Source organism: Fusarium graminearum, chromosome 2 (genome assembly GCF_000240135.3).
Source record: "Fusarium graminearum PH-1 chromosome 2, whole genome shotgun sequence".
NCBI classification, from domain to species: Eukaryota; Fungi; Ascomycota; class Sordariomycetes; order Hypocreales; family Nectriaceae; genus Fusarium; species Fusarium graminearum.
The window spans coordinates 5851148-5874574 of NC_026475.1; the positions used below are offsets into that span (position 1 = coordinate 5851148).

Consider the following 23427-nt stretch of genomic DNA (forward strand, 5'->3'; position numbering starts at 1 on the left):
TTAACTTTGACAACATCCTGACGCTGTTCGGTCCTATTGCCATGACATCTGCAAGCCAAGGTTAAATCTCCGTGGTGGAAGAATCTTTTAGGAAGCTGCTATCTTATTTAGTTTGGTTTTATATCGAATATGCAACACGAATTGGTGTCAAAAAACGACAATCGTTGGTCACGATGGCCTCATGTGTCAATGTCACCGCCGGCAAAGAGCCGAACAATGCTTTTGCCAAGAATGTGTGTCTTATTGTGAATCTATGACACCAAGTACCGTCGAATGCCGTGTGGTGTTGACGGACTTACAAGCTGTATTGGGTCATGATCGCCCTTTGCCGAGGCAATAGACTGATGGATCAGTCACCGAATACGTGCTAGTACTATACGGGACATGTGAAAGACATGGTGACAACTTCTTTTATGATTGAACTCAAACTTTAGGGCTAAGTTAGACCCATGAGTTGAGGTTCACGAATCATGATAAAAGTAATATGCAAAGGATCTCATATGCCTGCTATGGAACCTCGGCAACTCTTACTGCTGGTAAAGCCAAGGATAGAAGTAGATAATATTTTACTGACAAGTCTGGCCTGCCCAAGTTGAGAAGCGAAGGCCCTGGGACAAATTCAGTCAGGAATTGCTTGGCCAACACAAACGCCCTTTATATTTTACGGAGATTTACTGCAAGAACATATTTTCTTCAATCGAAAGTTAAGATGCTGTCAGATTTCTATCTAGTACTATAGCATCGTGATAGGATGTTTTCTCTTCAACGGGTGGCCTCCATTCCTAAACAAGCGTAAATTGCTGATCAGTAAACGTCTCCTCGTCGGTACTTAGCCATTTGATTTGAGTAATTTCATGGCTAATGCATGGTGCAGGTATAATTCCGTCATGGGGATCTAGCTCTGGTATTGTCTTGAAACCCTCGTAACCCTCGTAACCCTCGTATCTGGGTGGTATCTTAGCAATACCAATTCGCTGAAAGGTATTTAGCTTATTGTCAACTTTCTGTAGTAAAAGCCCTAGCGTCTCAGGATTCCGACCATTGGGGCACACAGGGTAGCCGTAGCCTTTATGCGGATGTCCTTGCGGAAAGCGCAGTGTATCAAAAGTATAAACGTCTCGGTCATCTCCCATATTGTAGTCCAGATAGACACTTGGATTGTACCTCTTATCGCTCTCCAGCTTTTTCCAATGCTCTAGAAGTGTATCATCGATGCGTTGCTTCCGATGAAGGGTTCCTCTGAGAGTGATGGACAAGCCCGTGGCCTCACTGTTTATCGAAACAACTGTGGCACCCGACGAGGTTTGAACTTCTTCCCTTCCGTCTCGGCTCGCCAACGCGAATGAAATAGCCCCAGTACGAGCTAACCAAGTCCAGGATGGTATGTTGGGAAGATTTAACGGCGCGTCGGCACAGTTCCCAGTCTGCCAACAAAGACTCTCAAACAGCTTGCCGCCATCCCAAATCCCGCATAGAGGCTTGCATCCGATAGCTGTAGCCAGACTCTTAGATATAGCATCAAAAGCGGGTGGTCTGTCACTGGCTCTAGTGAGATTTCGCTGTGTGAAATCTTTGACCTGTTGTTTCCAAAGCTCAAACGGCTGCCTATCACATCCAGTCTCGGAGGATACAGACTCGCGGGTTCTGGCACCCTGAAGTGCTTTCTTAGTGTGACGTCGTATTTGAAGTTCTTGATCATGTTGATTGGCAGATCGTCGATATTCTCCACCAGGGTTTGCCTCAACAACATAATCGTGAAGGCACTCAAAATGTAGCATCTCGTGACCAAAGTAGAGTATTCTTTTGCTTAGAAGCTGTTCCTGTAAGGTCCATCCTCTAGAATGTACTGGACCACTAGTCTTCACATCACGCTCTAGCCACTGAGGGGTTAGGGCGCTGGAGGCATTGGCCTTGCGTTTCGTCTTGGGCTGCCATATGCCCAATGGCACAGGGTGGGAGATCCGTACAGATCTGGGTTGGAAGAGACCAGTATGACAGTCGCTGCTGACGAGGGTGGATATAGTGAGTTCGGCATTGGAATAAATGTCGCCCATTATACCTGCCTCATGTGCCCAGTCCCGCTCATCATCCTGCACGATACACAATGCGTCTATCCAAATGTACTCAAATTCCAGAGATCGGACCACAGATATGGCATCCCGCATTATAGCTGGGAAAGATTCCATTGAAATTCCCCGCATATTCTGCACAAGATTATCGCGTGTTGTGGTGAAGAAGTCCTTGCTCCCCCAGCAGTATGACAGCGCGCAGTAAGGTACCGTGTCTTGTACATGTACGATTCGGGGTTGAATCTCGGATGTGCCTACACGAATTAGCCGTCGTGGAAGGATGGACTTCCGATGTCTCTTTTTTTCCAATTCCTGACACTCAGTGTGGTTCTCTTGACAAATCCGAATCCAATTCTTTGCCATGATCATGGCGCTTGATGAACCGGTGCTATTGTCCATCTGATGGCCATCTTCAAAAGAACTGGTCAGAGAGTCGTAGACATCGAAAAGAGGTATTTCTGTGCCGAGCTCGCTGCAGGATACTTTGATACAATTCAGCGACCAATACCTCGCGGGCTGTAGTTTGACAGAGTCGGATTCGGGACCGAACTCTGTATCGAAGGGCTGAAACGCTGTTCTCGGGTTTCTTTCATGGTCATCCAGAGCATCGGCAATGATAGCACAAATTGCACATCCGTTGCTTGCGGAATCAATCAATTGCCGTCGGCTGGGGTGAAGATCAAAAGTAAAACCCAAATGTTCTCTGTTCTCGTCAAAATCAAAAGTGAAATAATTCTCAACTTCGAAGATGACTCTGGCCTCAGATTGAAAGTTCTGACAAGACGTGCATATTATAATGTGTTTATTGCCATCAGTATCATTCGCAGTCTCGTGCAAGGCTTCAAAAAACCTTTTGATAAGGATATCAGCGTCAATGATTGCAACCTGATCGACCTTTCCTAGGACAAAGCAATACACCTCATAGAGATCTTTTGACGGAACGATATTGCCGTCTCTTGAGAACCTAAGAAGGTCTCGTGAAGAATCTTGATAAACATCTCGAGACGAAGTTGGGCCTGTCGTGGGTAGCTTGTGACCCAGTTTTCGCAGAAGCTCGACAATCGTCCGGTCTCCATATAACAGTGCCAAATCAAGAGTTGTCCATGGATGCTGCGACGGAGGGCACAGGTCTGCTCCTGCATGAACCAACAGTTGCACCGAGGTAAGGTCCGAAGACGAAAGAGCTTTCTGAATGTTAAGTTGGCCTCCAATTCCGTGTATATCTTGGTTTTCACCTTCATACCGAATGCACGCTCCAAGGGTGAAGTTGTTCATTTCAGCATTGTGGCCAAGAAGAAATCGGATGGCGTCATATTTCCTGTTCCATACAGCCTCGTGTAACGGTGTCTTGCCAACGGCGTTGTATAAGTCCACGTTAGCACCATGCTGGAGTAGAAACGCGGCAGTTTCAAAATCGGAGAATTTGATAGCACGGTGTAGCGGCGTGTTCCAGTGTGGCCAGGTATCAAAATCAAAGGGTTGAGACCACATGACACAGCCACTTTTTGGAACTGGCAAAACAAGCACTTCCTCTGTCCAGAGCGTGTTCGGGTCTAGGCCATTCATGATAGCAGATTTGACGCTTTCTATATCATTAAGAGTTAATTTCTCTATCGCCGGATATAGCTTCATTGGATATGAACAAGTGTTTGCTTTGGTTGAGTATTCCACTGATGTGACCAACGGGTTTTCTTGGGTAACATTCTGTTTTGCGTCAAAATTCATGATTCGTGAATACAAGAAACACAAAGCCGAATTTTCTCGAATGAGATTGATAGAAACTATTCAAAAGATTTAACAGAAGTGCGTGATGTTATTGACAGATGAGTTATTGGTCACGCTGACAGATGAATATATAGCTCTTGTCAGCTTCGGGGCTGTGCAAGGTATCTTTGACTTGGCATGCCCACCCACCCCTATCTCGACTATGTGATATGTGGACATGGGTCTAATTCTTAATCAACTGAGGGCCTGCTTTTCTCAGATCAATTAGAATTCGACTCTGGCATGTGACATTGCTTCATAGGTAACAATACGATCTGACATGAAGCATCATGCAGAACCTACTAGGCAATATTTAGGCGGCAGTCTGGATATTAAATGACTCTCGATATACGGCAAACTGTTTTATTTATTTTTTTATTTTTAGATATTATATAAACCATTAAATATTAGCCGCTGTAATTGCCAGGGACGAAAGTAGTATGTTCTTATATTACTTATACTAATTATTTGGAGTTTTTGTTTCATACCGTAACTTATGAGTATAAAGGATGTCTTCCATATAAGAACAAATAACTTGAAAGTCTAATCCAGGTAGTATAAACCGATCTACTAATTTCGTCTCTTACGCCTCTAGCAGCCAACTTACCTATTATTGACAGGATGTATGTGTCGATCAGAAGCATGTGACTGTTCATCATTGCTAAAAGAAGCTTGTTATAACAATGAAAGTAGCTGGGCAAGATAACTGACAAGTCGGATTTGGCTAGTAATTTCCTAGGTTGTGCTAGAAGGAGAAAAAGTGAGTTGATGAGCCGGTCTCATAGTGCTTTTCTATTGTGCGGGAATAAGATTGCGCTTATGCCCTACTTTCGATGACTCTTGATGCAGGGCGCCGAAGGTATATTTTTGCTTGAACGTGTACCAACCACTCAATAACAGTGAAAGTGATATTTGACCGGGCCTTATCGTCGTGATCTCAAACCACATGATCCATACTTTAACTAGATTTATGTCCGGTACCTTAATTGAAGCCACTACCTCCATTGTAACCACCACCTCCATTGTAACCACCACCTCCCATATAGCCACCGCCTCCGCTGTAGCCACCGCCTCCACCACCTCCACCAGGACGAGCATTGGCTAGATTTACTTTGATACGACGGCCATCAAGTCTAATAAACATAAGGTTAAGAAAGGCTATCAAATGGAGCGGGGATGTGCACTTACTCCTGTTCATTCAAACTGATGATTGCAGTCTCGGCTTCCTGAGAACTACCAAATGTAACGAAACCGAAGCCTCTTGAGCGACCAGTATCTCGATCGCGCATTACAATCTTGCGTTACAAATTAGTCCCAGGCGATAACGCGCAAAGGGCCCGTGGCTTACCGAGTCGAGAATTTGGCCATAGTCTTGGAAAGCGTTTCGGAGGGAGTCATCTGTTGTGTTCCAGCCCAGATTGCTATTCAAAGTTAAAAGGCAATCTCCAAGAACGTTTTCAAGCTAATTCTTACCCGACATACACCTTGGCAGACATGATGATAGGATGTGTGGGGAGATTGTAGTAGGTGATAGATGTGAAGAATAGAGAGTGATGTGCAATTGATAAGTTAAAAAGAGTCCGACACTTTATATCTCCTCTCTTGAATTAATAAAGGCTTGTTTCCTTTGAACCTTCTCCTACGTCATTTCCGCTTTGACGTGGCAAAGTAAGACATAGCTACTTCAGCATACCAATGAAATGACAGCCTCAACGCATCAGTTCGATATCTTCGACATCAATTAGGTTTAGCGTAAAGCACGATGATGAGCTGAATCCATTGCTGGCCAATCCTCAGCATGTCGATCATGTTGCTCAAGCCGGTTTCATCAGTTCAGCTGAAGTCTGTCTTAAATCCTAACACCTGTGATAGACCTATTCGTGTACTCAGCAATTTGAGGGTGGAGATGTTTTAGAACACCCTGCCAACCTTGACTTACTCCCTTTTCTGACCTTGGCCCTCTTCGCCTTATCTTCTCTCTTTTTCTTTCATAACTACTAAACGCTTCCCGGCCCTGCCGACCTCTCCTTTCGTTTCTTATTATACAACTGTGGTAGACCCATAGTGTGCCTGGCTCGCCAGCTTGGACTAGGTCAAGTAGTAGAACCATGAATAAAAGTGATTAGATAGAAGACAACTTTCACGTTGCCTATTTCAATGGTGCGGGGGTTTTGAGACATCCTACGTGGTCACTCATTCCTACCGTACATTTCCAGGAAGTTGAACCGTCGTAGCTGACTGGCTAAGGCACGCCTCCAGATATTGCCGTGTTAATCACTTCCATATAGCATCTAGTTTAGACGATAAATATAGGTGAAGCTGTCATCATTTGTTCAAGTATCTGGGTCATTATCAGATAACTAACTTGCCTTACCTGTATCCTGCTGTGGTAGCACGCCGTCGTCGTTCAATTTCCTGGAATGTACGATACATCGCCCCACCGCGACGATCGACACGCCTGACGAAGCTATTCAAAGGTAGCTAGCTACATACATACCTAAATACTACCGCATCACCTCACGAAATTGGGCAGGGGGCGCTATACTAAGCTAACCTCTTGTAGATGTAACTCTTCTCTTTGGAGTAGGTATTTTTAGCTAGCCAGTCCGATATCGATAGAAAAGATCTGTATTATTCAACTGTCTTTCGGGCTAACGTACTGCAGTGCCTGCTACCGAATCTCGTAAGGTAATGCATTATATTATTTATCCTCTACTCTAGATGTCCTAGGTATCGCAAACAAAGGAAACGTTGACACGTAAGAAGCCTATCTCATAATCATGCATACACAATCGTAAACTCCATGCTCTGTCCTGGAATACATTTTGTACCAGGCGCGACAGCCATACTGACTGACCACGTACCAGAAGCACATCGCTGGAAAGCCATGCCGGTTTTGACACAGTTCCAGTACCCTTCAGGTGTACACGGGGTTCCAGGCGTGATTAAACCGCGTGCAGGCTTAGTTGGCGCGGGTGGAATGACCGTCGTCTTTGTTGTGCGAGTCGTTGACTTCAGAGTCGTCTTCTTGGTAGTAGTGGGTGTAGGGACAGTGATGAATACACCACCAGGTCTATTACAACGTTAGTATGGATCATTTTTAACTAAATACAGATTGAACGTACGCTTTGGTAGTCTTGGTAGGGGCCTTGGTAGTACTAGTCTGTTGAGGCGGGACTGAAACTCCAGAACCAGCTGGACACTGACCGACCGGCGGACCAGTGTTGCTCGAACCCACAGACACATCGGGGCCAGGGTTGGGAAACATAAGATCAACGCCCTCCTTGGTGCCGCATCCGTTCCCGACGTTGGCGACAAACATGGCAGGGCGTTTCTTCATAGGTGTCTTGGGAGTACCGGTGGCAGCCTTGACAGTGATAGTTGCGCAGTTCATGTACATTTCGCGGTTACCGATCTTGTTGAACCACGTCCATGCGAAAAGAGCGTTGCCTGCGGGCGTATCAACAGGAAGAGTGAATTTAAAAGTGGACAAAGGTGCAATAGGACAGTTGCCAATCCATGACTGGATGGCGACCCATGTACGTCCACGATCGAAAGAAAGTGAGGCCTGGCAGCTTCCGCCAGCGTGATCTGCGCCGCCTTGGATCTCAATATTGTAAGATTTGCCGGCCGTCCAGGTAGCAGTAGGTGCACCAGCTGCAGTGCCGAAAAGAGAGTTGTATCCCTTGCAAGGGAAGTTGGCTCCACTGGGTGAGAGGGGAGAAGTCATGCTGTAGTCGATGTCGCCGTTGGCGTAGGGGTTTTTCTTGCTCTTGAACGGTGGAGGATAGGTCATCTCCATGTGAGCCTGGACTAGACCAGCTAGGCCAAGGACTGTAGCGAAGGTAGTGAAGAGCTTCATCTTGGATACTACAAAAGTGTTGGTGTATGAAAGGGTGATTGTTGAAAGAATGAAGAGACAAAGAAAAGCCTGGTAGGCTCTGTAGGATGCGATGAAGAGAAGTGATGAGGCAAAGACAACTAACGGCGAGGCTTTCAATATGTTTTATACATTTTTCATGGACCCTGATATTGAGTCTGATGTGCCAAGGGAATAAGGTGCATCTCGACTTAGACAGGATTGTGGAGTGGTCTATTGACAAGGCTAGACCGTGCACCTGGGACGAACAGAGTTCAGAAACGACAGTCAGCCTCGACAACGCCCGAAAAAGATGCCAGTGTCTCAATTATTCGTCACATAATGGACACAGATAAGCACGAAAACTTGTTACAGAGTGGTCATGGGTTTTAGTGGTTGAGACATCCCGTTCATAGCGATGGCTGAACTACAAGATGAAGAGGAAGAATTGAGATCTTGATGCACGGGATGATATCAGGGAGGCTGGAATTAGGGGTCAAAAGGTTCAAGACTTACTAGATGAGCGTTCACAAGGACATTGTGTCAAAGTGTGCCTTGTTTCTTTGTGTCTTGTGAGCTGAGACTGCATTCATCCATCTGGCTGGGTCTGAGACATTGCTGAGCGACAATGTCTGCCAAGGTTGGAGACATCGGGTATGACCGTGGACCCTGAAATGGCTCTAAGGACGATTGAGAATGTTTCCCGGTTATTCGGGAATCATGGTACAGGGTAATGTTGTGCATTTTGTTGTTTGTGGTCATCATTGACGATGTTTCCCATTTTTTGGCAATAAGGTCGTTGTGGTTGAGACAGTGAGAGAAGTAGTAATAATTAACTGATTATACGTATCTTTTATGCAGTGGATCTACATATAGTACTTTGGTGCTTCAAGTAATTGATTCCAAGATGTCGTTTCAATCATCGCTATTGACCGTTGAGCGAACTCCCAATTCTCCTTGGGTCACGGGTTCGTGTCAGCGCCACATGTTACAGAGAGACCCAAATGCAAGGGGCTCGTTCCTGACAATCGCATTCCTCAATTCCCGGTTTTAGAAAAGATCGGTGTCTTTGTGTGGCTGGACAGAAAAAATAGCGCAGGACTGGAATGCTTCAGAGGTCAAACAGGTATGATCATCGATGGTTTCGGCCTTTTCCACGGTGGGAATGGTTCTAGATGTCCATTAAACAATGCGTGACAAGATAAAGAAGCTGGAACAAGCACCATTGGCTCTTGCGAAGGGATTTGATAGATGCCAAGTTGTCTTCTTTTCATAGAAGATGCAGCCGTTCTTGGGGCAGATCGACAGGGCTCGTTCATCGTAAACACCAGAAGCTTTGGAAGCCTCAACCCTTCAGCTACCCAAATCTAAAGTTTATTGCAGTAGAAAGACACTAAGAAGCTAGAAACTTTGAGAGAGACTTCATAGCTTGCCGCAGAACCATTCTTCCGTGCGGTAGGCACTTTATTACGTGAATGATAATGCATTGAGCCAATATGGTACTTGAAAACAGGCTATAAACTATTGCGTCGCTTACAACCATAGGGTAACATACAGAAGATGTCAGCTAAGATCGAATTCAAGTGAACCTGTCAAACATCCTTTCCCGATACACCCTATGCAATGTCCTTGACATCGCTCCACTGGTATATGATATGCCTCTCACCCAAAGCCTCCTTCAAGACAATCAGTAAATCATCAATGCTGCCCAAGAATTTGAGATACAACGTCACAGCCACACAATAGCGTCGATGGTCCTCATCCTGCACCAGCTTCGCAGTCAGGATGATGTCGTTACTCTGAGATTCTACCAGATCCATTGCTCGTCGTATCAGTGGTACTGGTAAGCGCTCGGGGAGAGGAGAACCTGTTCGCAATGCCTGTTCGATAACGGCGAGAACGGCCATGATGTCACCAATGGACCGGTCATCTAGAATACCTGCGACATGGGTAAGACGGTCTTGAAGCTCCTTTGGTAATGTCGATGCGAGGTTCAAAAGACCGCCCAATGCTTGGTTTATAAACTGACACTGTTCTTTGGTGCGCTGGAGAACGTGTTGATCAAATGGTCCGAAGCTCAGCTCGCCTTTCAGCAGGGCAATAGATGGGCTTAAAGCAAGTAGAACCTCGGCGACTTCGATAGAGACATTTTCTGCGACGGAAGCCAAAGCTCTGTTCTTATCGGTACGTCCCCAATGTGATATCAGTAGGGCGTAGTGATCTGATAAGCTGCGCACAGAGTTCGCAAGTGTGTTGCATACGTGTGTCGTCCCGGACGGCGGACTCGGGAATAGCTGCACAATGAAAGCTGCTACAAAGCCAAGTAGAACGGTGACGACACGCTTCCAGAATGCTTCGTAGCCTTTCCCTGGTAGACCATACTGCACTATGTGATCATGATCCCAGCTGAACCCAATGACCAGGGCGAATGTGGCACCGGCCATGATAGTAGCGAACTGGAACGAAGGAGGGAGATAGAGGCGCCACCAAAGGAGGGGAATAATTGCAACACCCGTGGCTGCTGCCATGCCGTATGGATTGCCGATACCACTGCCTGCGCCGACATACCAAGTCACCATACCGATGAGACCTCCAACGATGGTTCCAATTGTCCGAGAAATAAGGGAAAACGTGAAATCGGCTAAGTATACGAGAAGCACCGTTTGGGCACTAATAACAGCCCAGATACCTTTTTCTCGGTAGAAAAAGCCTGCGCTACTAGGGATGACAGCTGGTATCCCTGTCGCCACTGTAACGACTACCATTCTCAAGGCATACATACCAGCTGGATTGGTGAGCCAGTTGTATGTTGCCATGAGCACCCGGCTAAATTTGTTCCGTCTTGCTGAATATCCTTTGTAACCTCTACCAACCTCAAGTCGTCTTTTTGTTTCTTTGGTTTCTTCGTCAAATGTATTGGCCTCCATTAATTTGTCTGGATCTTCCTCCGCTGCGATGTCGTGACCAGGATACGTGATCTGACCGTGGAAGAGCCAGGAAACAGCATATTGTAACCGGGACGGGACCCATATGCGGCAACGGGTGCGTTTCTCTGAAAGCCCAATAATGTACTCAAGAAGTCTCTCGACAGAAGTTGCCCAACTGAGAATACGTTCCTCGACAACCATTGCAATGACCATACTCGGTAAGAATGGCCTATCAATTCCTTGTATAGGCTTCAGCTTGCCATTGGCGTCGAATACCTCTGCGTGGGCTTCGAGAACACCCTTAGTCGTGTTGACAGCGCAGACGTCTCTAGCTATTCGCGATCGTTCTATCAGATCGTGAAGACTGTTGTTCAACTCAGCAAAGCGTTCGGGTGAGGTCTTTCTAAACCAGCGGCAAGAGTTCACAGCCTGGACGTAATCGGCCGCAAGATTGACTGCCTGTTGTCCAATCTCCATGACTTCAGCTGTCGTTTCCAACAGTGTATCCCTCGTTTTAGATCGTAACTCCGATGCCTCAGGTCTTTCGAAAGCACTCATAAGCGTCACGGTCTCTTGTCTCTGCCGACGACCGATATGGTACTTCTCCTGCTCGCCCACGGGTTCAAGGCGACCCTCAGCTTCAGCCTTTCTGTGCTCATCTTCTTTCTCCCGTCCACGCACTCGACCTATCTGGAAGTCGATGAGATACAGGCTGGTATACATGACTCTTCTGACACGTTCGTGCAGACCCCTGATATCGTCTGTGCCCCACAAACCGCGTGAAAAGTCCAAAGGGAGAAATGCAATGGCTGGTTGTCCAGCTTTGAAAGCCGAGATCATGCCAGTTCTACTTGCTTGAAGTTCAGCCACTGGGCTACTATTACCTTGAATACCCTTTTTCGTTACAACAATTGCTTTGTTCGACATGCGAATCAGCCTTTCGAGACCGCTAAGAACCACATGGGACGTCGAGTGAGGGAATAAGAATAGGCAACACACCAATCCAATTCCGATTCCGACAGCACCAGGTTTCACCAAAACTGATGCGATATCGCCTTTGAAAGTCGGGATCGAAGGGCCAAAGAGGAGGAATATGTCAGTGACGATCGTACCAAAGATTTGGAGGACGACTGTTTTCGGATTCGCGCAACGCAAACGCGCCAATGCGTAGATAAAGAGGCACCCCATACTGAAGAATACCGCCGTAATTCTCGCGTCGAGCAAAAATCCATCATGGATCAAAATCTGCGCCTCCCAAGCTGCCGGCTGTCCTGTTCGCTGTGCACTCCGCACTGCTTGTCTTTTCAATTGCTGTAGTAAAGCCTGCGTTTCAGCCTCTGGCCGAGTCGCGAATGCTGCCTTCATTGTCAAAAGGCCCCAGCACCAGGCCAAGCACATGCCGAGCAGAAGTGACAATGCACCGAGGAGGTAGATGAAGACGATACTAGCGGGTGGCACGGCAAAGAGCAGAATTGCTCCGAGGAAAGCGGCCTGGCCTAGGTTTGTGAGAACTGGATGAATGAAGACGAGGAGCATCATGGCCCAGATTGCGATCCAGCACCGGAAGAAGATCTTCAGGTCATGTGTGTTGAAGTGGTTCAGCCATGGCGGAAGTTTACGTTTCTGAGGCGGTCCTGGTGTTTCGGTGTGAGTATCTGAAGACTTATTTGAGGAAGCCATTGTTAACAATTGCTCGATTGTTGTCTCCGGGTTCTCGCGGATGATGGATCTTCTGAGAGAATTCCCTTCTACTGATGCCCGGAGAATCCGAGGCAAGAAATTAGCTTCCTTCAGCTATGACGTGGTATACGGGGTTGGTGGAAGTAAATTTGAGACTAGCCTGTCGTTAGTGGTTAGGACTTGCCGAAGCTGCAAACGATGAGACCAGTTGTTGCTGGATAGTGGCATTTGAACATTGGTCCATAGAGGAGCAGTCCCTTGATGTCTGTTTGTTCTTTTGTCAACAATGTGTGAGTATATAGGGTAACATATGGGAATGTGTAGCCATGTTATATTCATGGGTATAAAGTTAACGCCTCCCAATCTAGCATGAACAATGGAAACTTGACAATATAGCCCATTATATCAATTTTCGAATGCCTTACACGTGAAATCTTCGGGAACTGTATCCCTAACAATAGGTAAGCGTCGCCTCGAACGTCTACCCCGCCCTCAGAGGTTGGAAGTATGAGAGACAACATTAGTAGGTCAGGTTGTCATAGTTAGACTGGACTTCTTTGACTGCTTATTTTTGTATACCAAGCTTGACAGGCCAACTAACCCCAACCCGCCCTGACGATCTGTGTGTGTATTACAATGGCAATCTCCTCATGTAAACAGTAACACTATCCAATGGGAAAAGGCAACGCGTCCCATAGATTAGAAACAGGAGTCCCCGCCTCGCGCCACCAACAAATATGAGTCACAGTGTCTTTCACAGCGTACAAGGGTTCTGTAAAAGCCTGATGGTGCTTGATTCAGTCAGTGTGCTGTTGCAAACAAAAACCTCTTCCAAACCTCTTCCAAACCTCTCCCAAACCTCAGTCCTTCGAAATTATTTCTTGTTCTCTCAACTACTACAACTTTATTTCAAGATAAAGATATGTCATCTCTTCGAGAATTAGACCTCACGGGAAAAGTCGCTGTCATCAGTGGAGGTTCCCGTGGTATCGGCCGTGCCATTGCTTTTAATCTCGCATCTCGAGGATGTTCTATTCTTGGAACATGTACCAGTGATACAAGTGTTAAATCCCTGTCGACTGGTCTCAACGACGAGATCACGGAGCGTGTTTACAAGGCATCTTCACGAAGCCGACCAGACAGTCAAAAGATAAGCGGAGTCGTTGCCGATATCTTCTCTGATCATTGCGCAAAGACAATTGCGGATGCACTCAAGGACAACTTCAATGGCCGGGTTGATATTTTCGTCAATTCAGCTTGCGATCCAATGCCTGGTGTTATAGGCGACATGGGCACTGATGAGATACAACGAAGCCTGATGGGTAACATCCAAAACCCAGTCTTGATAGTTGACGAGCTTGTTCGAAGGCAGTATTTCCAGCCCAACAGCCGTATCATCTACATATCATCTATTCGCTCGCGCCTCCCATGGGCTGATCAACTCATGTACGCAGCTGGTAAATCTGCCGGAGAATCGCTATGCCGAACATGGTCCCAAGCCTTTGGTGGAAAGGACGAGCGGTATTCTTTCATGACCGGCACAACAGCCAATGCTGTTACAACTGGCTTGACGCAGACGGATGCTGTTATGGATTGTGGACCAGAGGCCGTTCAAAGATTTCAGGATGAGTTCTTTCCGTTGCAAAGCATGCCGCAATTTGGACAGCCTGAGGATGTGGCAGATGTTGTAGGGATGCTTTGTGGCCATGATGGAAGATGGGTCACGGGGTCTGTTATTAGTGCCAGCGGAGGCTGTATCAAGATTGGATAACATCACAAAGAACTAGAAATTTGGGCATACTCGCTGGTTTATTCATCTATCACTCAGTACGAGACTAGCTAGACTACCTATCCAATTGTATGTCCTCACGAGAACGCGGACAACTGGCGACGATTTAATCTCCTAGCACAGAAACTTCGTCTGAAGTCACCATGGACTGACTGCCTTTGGTTTAGACAACCGTTCGTAAACTCTGCCCCTGCTGTTCATCATCGCTGAACTAGGGTTCTGGAGGCAGAATCTCATAGTCACTACAGTACTCATCAATCCCGGCATAAACTTCCTTGACATGATCAACATCCAGGAAGCCCGCCTTGATCAAGTTCAGGACGATTCTCTCTACGTACCGTTGACTACAGTCCACCTTTCTGGTAGAACGCGGTACACTGGTAGTACGAATGCTGTCCATAGCTGCATCAAGAACATCAAGAGGGACACTTGCGACTTTGAAGTAAACGGCTTTCGTGTCGGCGGTTCTTCGATACCTACTCGAAACCAGGAGATAAGACCGACCTTGGTCACATCCTTTCCAAGCTTCATAGCTCTTCTAGATATGCTCGCTGGGATTGTAGATGCAAAAACTCCAAGGCGGGGATCGATCAGAGCCAACGATGTTCAATGCCACAAGGAACTGAACTTTGGGTTGGTCTTTCGCTTGAGTCTCGACTGGGATATCATCCTGAGTGATGAGAGAATCCACATCTGAGGCAATCATGTCTTGAGCGACATCTGTCGTGTTCGAAGAAGAACAACTAGAAAGGGAAGACATTTTGTCAATGGTTTGTATCATGTGCGCGACAAAGGATTGGTTTGGCAATGTTCGGAGTTCACTTGGTCCTGTGCAGATACGTTCCTTGGGGTTCAGTTGCTGATGATGGAACATGGGATGAGTTTGTTGTGGCTAATGACACGATGGAGGGCCCTTTTATACGAATTGAGAACAATAAGAGTATTTGAAGTACATTCACTTGTGTCTTTGCCACCCATCATGTTCACGTTTTGGGAACATGTCCCAGCATGATCAAGTGCCATGTTCCAGCCAAGGCCAGAGGAAGACTGTGGTGTAAGAACGAACAGAACAACCATTCATTTCTGAAAGAGAGCGATCGATTAAAGTGTAAAAATATTGTTCAATCCAATGAGGGAAACACTCCAGAAAACAATCAATTGTTGTTTGTTACTGGCAATGTTGTGTAGAACCAGGCCGCCATTGTTCCTTTACCTTTTTTAACGGGCTGGGTGGAAAGCACTGACTAAATTAGACCAAATGTCACATTTTCTCATGTCAACTTGCCATTATACATACTCCAATGAAGATGGAGATGACGACTACAGCCAGTGCTCATGTCTTCGTGGATTGTTGGGTGCTTGTGCTCATCTTAAAGATCACAAAGCTTAGTCAACCTTTCTGTTATATCAACCTGTTTGGGTAAAATAGCCGGTCGGAACCGCTGGAAGCATGCGGAAAATACTCCGTGAATCTTACGTAGTGAGTTATTTTTGTCCGATGTGGGGAATAAAGTCAGTCCATGTCACCTTCTTTCAACACCAACACCAAAGCATTCTAGCTGGTTGATGACAGATATCAAAAATGGCGACTACGATACAAGAGCCTATTGAGCCCATCACTGCTGATCAGCACTCTGAGGACGAAAATGAGTTTCAGACATCTGATTTCGACTCATCGACATTGTCGTCTAGTTCAACGAGTCTAAACACCAGCATCTATCAGCATGCTTTTGAGAACGGACGACGGGTAAGCTGGTTGATCTTTTAAATGTCCGATAATAAGCTAACCGACGGCTGGTATCATCAATATCGTCACGGAACGTATGAATGCATCGCGAAATTGCTGTTTGCTTGGCTGACATTGACAGATATCCAATCCCAAACGACGATGCAGAGCAAAACCGCGATGATATGAAGCACGCCATGATGCTGGAACTCACCAAGTAAGAAATAGATCTGAGTATTAATCACAGTCTGACAGTTTTAGTGGCAATCTCTACTTCTCTCCAATTGCCGATAATCCTCAAAAGATTATCGACCTTGCCACCGGAACTGGCATCTGGGCCATTGATAGTAAGTCATCGCCGTTCATTATTGGAAACGAAATCTAATGTCATAGTCGCCGATAAATTCCCCAGTGCTTCAGTTGTTGGAGTTGATCTTAGTCCCATTCAGCCATCCTGGGTTCCTCCCAATCTGAAATTCCTTGTCGACGATATCGAGGATGAGTGGATGCACGGTGATGACTATGACTTTGTGCACATGCGTTGTATCAGTCCGTGGCTGAAAGACGAGGTCAAGGTTCTCCGTCAGGCTCATGAGTATGATTGACCTCCTTTGTCTCCCGGAAGTAATTATTCATTGATGGTGATGCAGCCACATGAAGCCAGGAGCGTGGATCGAAATCCAAGAGCTCGACGCCCGCGCAAACTGTGACGACGGCTCTCTTCCTAAAGACGCTCCACTTGCAAAGTTCTTCGACACGGCGGCTACAGCAGTAGCAAGCTTTGGCATGAAATTCCGCGCGGGCGAGAACCTGCGTGAACCACTTGAAAAGGCCGGTTTTGTCAATGTGAGCTGCAAAGTTCTCAAAGTCCCGATTGGAACATGGGCAAAGGTAACAACAACAAAGAATCGCTTATGGAATTGGGATTAACTGTGTGTAATTAGGACAAGAAACTTCGTCTTATTGGTCTTTACCTCAAGACTGCAGTCAGCGACATGTTTGGAGCCATGGCTGCCAAGCCGTTACGCAAGGTTATGGGTCCGGACGAGATTGAACTATTTTTGATCGACGCGCGAAAGGATTTGAACAATGTGAACTATCATGCCTATGAGAACTATTATTTCTGGATGGGACAGAAACCTGAATGAGGTTCTCTCTTGAGAAGAGTACCTGGTTTTGTAAACAAAAAAAAAACATTGAGCAGCTCAAAAAGATAGAAAGAATACTTTATGGTGTTTGACCATCGGCATATGGGTAGTTACTCGAAAGTCTTCTGCTTTGGAGATACCAATTGTTGCACAACATCACAAGTGTATGTGATTTGTATGAGAGGTGGCTGGATTCCGATATCAGACTCAGTGAAGAGAGTCCAGACCAATGTCTCCTCACACACTAAGCCCGATCAATAGGTGACACGCGAAACGTTAAGCGATTGCAACTCTGTCCCATCCATCATTGGTTCGTACTCTGGTCAGCCAAGCCAAATCCGTTTTAAGCCCCCCCACAAACAGTCTTCTTTGTCGTACCGTCCCAAGCCCCTTGGTTCCCCTCACCAAAAATCCCTTTCCAGTGTTGGTTTGAGCCCATTTTCGACTCTTGTCACCAACAAACTTGAGCTGATCCTCCCGTGTACAGTTCGGGCTTACTGTGACTGATTTTGTCAACTGACCATACAAAGACAATGTCCGACCAGCCTGCGACTGTCGCTGCTCCCGCGGCTCGGTCCGACCTAGCGTCGGCCGTTGAGTCGGCTCCGGCGCCGCAGCCAGAGTTAGTTCCCGCTGCTGATCCACAGGTGAGCGAAAAGCCAATATCCGTTTCATCATGAAACAAAACGTACCTATAGACAGGCGCTGACAGTCGCTGGAAGGATGGCGACGAGAGTGAAGCTGATTCTGCTGTTGGTGATGATGCGTGAGACATACCGATTCCCCCCTCTTGGCTACATCTGCTTACTGTTACCTCAAGCGCAAGCTCTACTGCTTCCATCACGTCGAGCATTCTCGAGTACCGCACTATTCAGGGCCGTACATTTCACAGTGATAGACACCCTACCGAGTACTTTACTCCCAACGATGAGCAACAGTCTGCCTCAATCGACATTAAGTAAGTGACTGTATCTAGATAAGTGAAATCTTGCTGACGTCGGACAGCCATCAAGCCTTGACGCTGCTTTTGGGCGGAAAGCTCTTCCTTGCACCGGTCAAGCCCAACGTGCAGGTATGTGCATGTATCCTTGGTCATATGACATGGCTTACTTACAGCGATTAGAGAGTACTTGATGTTGGTACCGGAACTGGTAAGTTTTGCAGTGGATAAATCAACCCAACACAACTAACGTCGCATAGGTATCTGGGCCATGTAAGCTTTTCACCTTGCGTATCCTGCTCGTATACTGACCTCTCACAGCGACTTTGCAGACGAATACCCTGAAGCTGAAGTTATTGGCTCTGACTTGTCTCCAATTCAACCTACGTAAGATCTTCCTCCGCCCGGTGTGTTGACCTTCACTTACAATTCCCAGTTGGGTCCCTCCCAATGTCAAGTTTGAGATCGACGACGCCTCGCTCCGCTGGACGTGGGATAACAACACTTTTGACTTTATCCATATCCGCTACCTCTTTGGCGCCATTAAGGACTGGACTTCCCTTTTCCAAGAGGCCTATCGCTGTTGCGCTGCAGATGGTTGGATCCAATCTGGTGAAGCCGACGTGCATATTCGCAGTGATGACGGAACCACTGACGATATCGACTGCCTAAAGCTCTGGGCGAAACTATTCACTGAGGGAGGTAAATTGCTCGGCAACTCATTCTTCGTCCAAGATGGAGATCTGCAGGAAAAGGGAATTCATGAGGCTGGTTTCACCGATATCAAGAGCATTGAATACAAGGCAAGGTTCGCGCTGAATGTTTGAGAATACCTTGCTGACTCGTGACGCAGTTCCCTATTGGTGGATGGCCAAAGGACCCTGAGTTGAGGGAAGTCGGAAACTTTGTCCGTGCCACGCTTGAAAACGACCTCGAGGGTATGATAGCATGCTTCAAGATTTGTGTTACTTCTTCTGACAATATTCCAGGCTATACCCTCCTCCTCTGGAAGACTATTCTCCAATGGCCTGACGACGAGTACCAAGTCTTTCTCATGGAGATGCGCAAGTTCCTCCGAAACCGCAAGGTTCATCCTTACATGACTGTTCGATACGTCTATGGTCGCAAGGCGGGGGAGTCCTAAGTTCAATCATAGCAATACAAAGGCAACAGATGATAGGTAGAAAGTAAACTGTCGTTTACCGTTCAGCCGGCATTAAATATACGTCGTCCAAATGAATTGCGGTTTATGCGTTGGGAGGGCATTTGCTAGATATTTTAACTCATGTCGATCATGTTGTGTTGCTGTGTATATCGGTGATGTCTGGATAATCAATAAGAGTCTTTATTCTTTTTGACAATGAGCTTAGGTGATAGGAAAGTGGTTGATAGAGTAATATCGATGTGGCGGCATGCCTTAGCTTACTATTGTTTAGTTCCATGGAAATCCACGATATAGAGATATCTGTGCGGGCGTCGAAAACGCGGTGTGGAGCTGGGATGACCCTAAAGATTGGCCACAACAAAGCAAACATATATCAGGTGATTGCCGTGATATGCCTCATGGAGGCCTCAGAATACTACCATTCTCATTAGGGTGGCATCCTCCCAGAGTCGAAGCCTACAACTTCAGATGCGACGACAAACCCATCACTGAAATCAATTACATGCAGTCCGCGTGTAAGATGAGGTCATAATCAGTTGAGTTAACTTTAATGACTGAGTCTGTTATGCTTATATTCATAGTAGTTATGGCGTTCAGATGACTTTAATGCATGGGATATATCCCAGTAACCCACCTCAAAGCGATCTCTTGCGCTAAGAAAATCAAGCTTTTCCCCCATCAATCATCATGGCTTCCCTCGATCGCTATTGGTCCGTTCGTAACTTCGGCAAAAACAGAGCAGGGGATGTATCTCACTTTCACTGTCATGCTTCTTTACATATTGCTGACTACTACAAGCTCTGGACGAGTCATCGAGGTTTTGATACCTCCACAAGGGAGGGCCTTGTGGTCTCACCATGGTCAGATCCAGTTAGCTGGGTGATAACTCGAGGCTGTGTAACTCTTTTTAATTTGTGGCTATCAGAGCTGCAATCTCAATATGTACGAATCCAGTAATCCGGTGATAGCGCGAGGGCGAAAGAAGTACTCCACGGGCCAAAGAAACAAAATGCCCTCGCCCAACCTTATTTTTTGTTTCTCTCTCCTGCATCCTGTACAGCATCTTGTGCCGTTTATCCTGTCTAGCCTGGCCTCGGCTTCCATCCTTTCGTCGACGAGATGTATCGCCCACCTATAAACTTTCTCACATTGCACTGTAAGGTATTGGCCGCGATGGTATTTGACATGTGATTGCTAATTTCTGAGCCGCGTAGATGCATACATCATTTTCATGGGCTTGATGGCTCTGCCCATCCTGTATCCTTATGGCAATATGGCTGCTATTGATGCATGGTTCTTTGGAGCCAGCTCATCCACCGAGTCGGGTTTAAACACGTTCGTCCCTTCGTTCTGCAATGCGGTATATGTTACTAATGGTGATCCGTTTGAAGTATCGATGTGAAGGAGCTCAAGACGTATCAGCAGCTTTATATCTACTTCATTCCTATACTTACCAACTTGGGATTCATCAACATCATTGTTGTTATCGTGCGTCTTCACTGGTTTAAAAGGCATCTGAAGCGTCTTGGTAAGTTGTTTTTGTTTATTGCTGTGCCGAATCAGGCTGACTGTGAGACATAGCACCGCAAATGCTCGACGGCGAACAAAACAACGATATCGAGGATACCTATAACGAATCGAACCTAAAGACTGACACGACTTGGAAGTCTACTAGCGACGGACCCAGCCTGGCTACTGAGACTCCAAATGAGACTATAGATCCCAGTGACAAGCAGCCGAACCGGGAGAGGTTAGCGGCTCGTACTACAACGATCTCTTTTGACGTGTCTACAGATGCGCACACAGGAAACACGTCTTTGTATATCCCAGGTCCTAGGGCCCGCGAGCGTGGTAAGTGTGGTATCATGATCGCACACCTCTCCAAACACAACTAACGAATAAGGACAACCTATCGTTGCAAGGGTAGATGGCGATGATAGACATGATGAGTCCGACGACGGCAAGTCTCACCTACAGGCTCTTTATTGCCCTCGATAATAACATACAGTAGATAGGATCAAACCCGTCAATAGTGTAATGTCTAATAACGCGTCATCTTCGATACGCCGCCGTCGTCTGAGCAATGATGGTCTCCCAATCACCGCCTCTAAATCCATCGACCGTGTAGCAAATGTCGCTGCGTCTCTCCTCCTCCTCGGCTCAGAGACAACACCTCGTCCTCGCTCGGTAAATTCGACTTCAATCCAACAGCCTGCCCTCAACGATATTCCCCAACTGTCACGTCAAGCTACAATCGGACGGAATTCGCATTTCAAGAATTTAACAGAGCACGATCGGGAAGTTCTTGGTGGTATTGAATACAGGACTCTGAAGTTGCTGCTCAAGATCGTTACTTGTTAGTAGGGTCATTATGGATATTTGACGCGAATGTACTGATTAAGACTCAAGGTTACTTCTTTGGACTTCACCTTTTCGGCGCAATTTGCCTTGTCGGTTGGATACATACTGCAGACTCCAAGTATACCGATGTCCTAGCCGCGGCTGCTCAGGACAAGACGTGGTGGCAAGTGAATTCGGATTACCTTGAGCCTTGAAGCAAGCACTAACACATTATACTAGGGGATTCTACTCCTCCCAATCCATGCTGAACAATCTTGGGTTTACCCTTACACCTGACTCAATGATCTCTTTCCGAGACGCAAAATGGCCCATGATTCTCATGAGCTTTCTAGCATTTGCTGGAAACACTCTCTATCCAGTCTTCCTCCGCCTGACCATCTGGATCATGTCCAAGATCACACCCAAGACCTCCCCTACGCAAGAATCTCTCACCTTCCTCCTTAACCACCCACGACGATGTTACACTCTCCTTTTCCCCAGCGGCCCAACGTGGATTCTCTTCAGCATCATTTTCGCCCTCAACTTTATCGACATCCTGCTCATCATCCTCCTCGACTTGAAAAACGATGAAGTGGCATCTCTTCCTCTATCCGCTCGAGTTCCGGCGGCCATATTCCAAGCTGCTTCGGCCCGTCACACGGGTACAGCATCGTTTAACCTCGCAAACGTCAGTCCCGCTGTTCAGTTAAGTCTTTTGATCATGATGTATATCGCCGTCTTTCCTATTGCTATCAGTATCCGTGCGTCCAATGCGTACGAAGAGAAATCGCTGGGGCTCTGGGACGAAGAAGAGTCGTTGAATGAACAAAACGGAAAGTCGTATCTTTTAACACATATGAAGAACCAGCTTGGCTTTGATCTTTGGTATATCTTTTTGGGAACGTTTTGTATATGTATCGCTGAACAGACGAGGATTGCCGATGTTAAGGATCCTGTAAGTCGATGCTCATTCAATCATTGTCTCTTTATTTTGACATCAGTGCTAACATGGGCGATTAGGCATTTTCTGTGTTTTCAATTCTCTTCGAGGTTACGTCTGCCTAGTGAGTAATCCCTGCAGCATGTCGTATTACACGCTTCTGACATATGTTCCAGTGGTAATGTTGGCCTGAGCCTTGGCTATCCGACTGTGAGCTTCTCGCTATGCGGAATGTTCGGTATTTTTGGAAAGGTCGTTATCTGTTTCATGATGATTCGTGGCCGTCATCGCGGTCTTCCCTATGCTCTTGACCGAGCTATCATGCTCCCTTCTTCCCAGAGCCCGGAGAAAAGTAGATGAAGTTCCCTAAAGGCTGCTTGTTTATGTCAACGTTATGGACGGTGGTTTAAGATAGGTCCTTTGTAGGGCCGAGCGTATTTGCACCAGCACAAAGGGCATGATGTCCCCAATATGGCTATTGTGTTATGAGTCAAAGAGGTATAACATGTCCAAGGAAAGTTGGTACGAGAGACATCAGATGAGACAAATGATAGACAAAGTTATAGAGGTTTACTACATCCGTCATTGGGGTCAATAGATGATTGGCTCCGTATTCAAGAGTTGTGCTATCTTCTTCTCACCAAGGTGTATTGTTGATAATGTCTATCTTGTCGTTTGGATGCGTCACAGCGCCGTCGCCCTTGGATTGGTTGGCTCGGAAAGTAAGCAAATTAATTGGTGGCCATCACTTACCAGGTCCAATCCTTTCAGTGCGCTTACATTGTAGTTTAGAGCTATAAATGGCTGGGTCGGATTCCAAGTCCCCTGATTCGTTAGAGTCGTTGTTTAACCATGCAAATCGAATTCCAAAACTACAACAGACTATGAAATAAACAATAGGATTCGATTTATGAGTCAATTACTTACTATACGTCAGCATCTACTATACTGCGATATTCATCGGCGTGACAGGTTCTTATCTCAATACGGACGCCGTCTTTGCCTTCTCAGAATAATAAGTATAATGGATTATTTTACAACAGCCATGGCTGATACATATATATCCCGAGTACCTCCCTG

At 46.4% G+C, this 23427-nt stretch overlaps 9 protein-coding genes across 9 annotated transcripts; 4 read left to right on the forward strand and 5 right to left on the reverse strand.

The window, feature by feature from the left end:
- Window positions 1-1608: 1608 nt before the first annotated feature.
- FGSG_12375 (uncharacterized protein) lies at window positions 1609-3635 on the reverse strand (the record flags this gene model as incomplete). Its single annotated transcript, XM_011323540.1, has 2 exons — window positions 1609-1644; window positions 1848-3635. The coding sequence occupies 2 exons, from the start codon at window positions 3633-3635 to the stop codon at window positions 1609-1611; spliced, it is 1824 nt and encodes a 607-aa protein (XP_011321842.1).
- Window positions 3636-4293: 658 nt separating this feature from the next.
- On the reverse strand, window positions 4294-5329 carry FGSG_12376 (uncharacterized protein; the record flags this gene model as incomplete). The annotated part of the gene is made up of 6 exons (XM_011323541.1): window positions 4294-4376; window positions 4441-4578; window positions 4833-4966; window positions 5022-5128; window positions 5182-5254; window positions 5307-5329. 6 exons carry the CDS (start codon window positions 5327-5329, stop codon window positions 4294-4296), a joined length of 558 nt encoding a protein of 185 aa, XP_011321843.1.
- A 1282-nt stretch (window positions 5330-6611) lies between these two features.
- Window positions 6612-7695, reverse strand: FGSG_03840 (uncharacterized protein; the record flags this gene model as incomplete). Its single annotated transcript, XM_011323542.1, has 2 exons — window positions 6612-6906; window positions 6959-7695. 2 exons carry the CDS (start codon window positions 7693-7695, stop codon window positions 6612-6614), a joined length of 1032 nt encoding a protein of 343 aa, XP_011321844.1.
- A 1613-nt stretch (window positions 7696-9308) lies between these two features.
- On the reverse strand, window positions 9309-12299 carry FGSG_03839 (uncharacterized protein; the record flags this gene model as incomplete). Its single annotated transcript, XM_011323543.1, has 1 exon — window positions 9309-12299. The coding sequence occupies one exon, from the start codon at window positions 12297-12299 to the stop codon at window positions 9309-9311; it is 2991 nt and encodes a 996-aa protein (XP_011321845.1).
- A 922-nt stretch (window positions 12300-13221) lies between these two features.
- FGSG_03838 (uncharacterized protein) lies at window positions 13222-14070 on the forward strand (the record flags this gene model as incomplete). Its single annotated transcript, XM_011323544.1, has 1 exon — window positions 13222-14070. One exon carries the CDS (start codon window positions 13222-13224, stop codon window positions 14068-14070), a length of 849 nt encoding a protein of 282 aa, XP_011321846.1.
- Window positions 14071-14299: 229 nt separating this feature from the next.
- FGSG_03837 (uncharacterized protein) lies at window positions 14300-14848 on the reverse strand (the record flags this gene model as incomplete). Its single annotated transcript, XM_011323545.1, has 2 exons — window positions 14300-14418; window positions 14662-14848. 2 exons carry the CDS (start codon window positions 14846-14848, stop codon window positions 14300-14302), a joined length of 306 nt encoding a protein of 101 aa, XP_011321847.1.
- Window positions 14849-15670: 822 nt separating this feature from the next.
- On the forward strand, window positions 15671-16997 carry FGSG_03836 (uncharacterized protein; the record flags this gene model as incomplete). The annotated part of the gene is made up of 7 exons (XM_011323546.1): window positions 15671-15835; window positions 15872-15909; window positions 15957-16031; window positions 16070-16161; window positions 16208-16409; window positions 16465-16705; window positions 16759-16997. The coding sequence occupies 7 exons, from the start codon at window positions 15671-15673 to the stop codon at window positions 16960-16962; spliced, it is 1017 nt and encodes a 338-aa protein (XP_011321848.1). The 3' UTR covers window positions 16963-16997.
- Window positions 16998-17385: 388 nt separating this feature from the next.
- FGSG_03835 (uncharacterized protein) lies at window positions 17386-19143 on the forward strand. The gene is made up of 10 exons (XM_011323547.1): window positions 17386-17609; window positions 17685-17728; window positions 17783-17920; window positions 17968-18034; window positions 18086-18113; window positions 18163-18175; window positions 18224-18289; window positions 18339-18705; window positions 18756-18840; window positions 18892-19143. The coding sequence occupies exons 1-10, from the start codon at window positions 17496-17498 to the stop codon at window positions 19044-19046; spliced, it is 1077 nt and encodes a 358-aa protein (XP_011321849.1). The 5' UTR covers window positions 17386-17495; the 3' UTR covers window positions 19047-19143.
- Window positions 19144-20186: 1043 nt separating this feature from the next.
- On the forward strand, window positions 20187-22707 carry FGSG_03834 (uncharacterized protein; the record flags this gene model as incomplete). The annotated part of the gene is made up of 9 exons (XM_011323548.1): window positions 20187-20223; window positions 20282-20402; window positions 20459-20595; window positions 20649-20918; window positions 21079-21423; window positions 21477-21588; window positions 21648-22362; window positions 22428-22471; window positions 22524-22707. 9 exons carry the CDS (start codon window positions 20187-20189, stop codon window positions 22705-22707), a joined length of 1965 nt encoding a protein of 654 aa, XP_011321850.1.
- Between the last annotated feature and the right edge of the window lie 720 nt (window positions 22708-23427).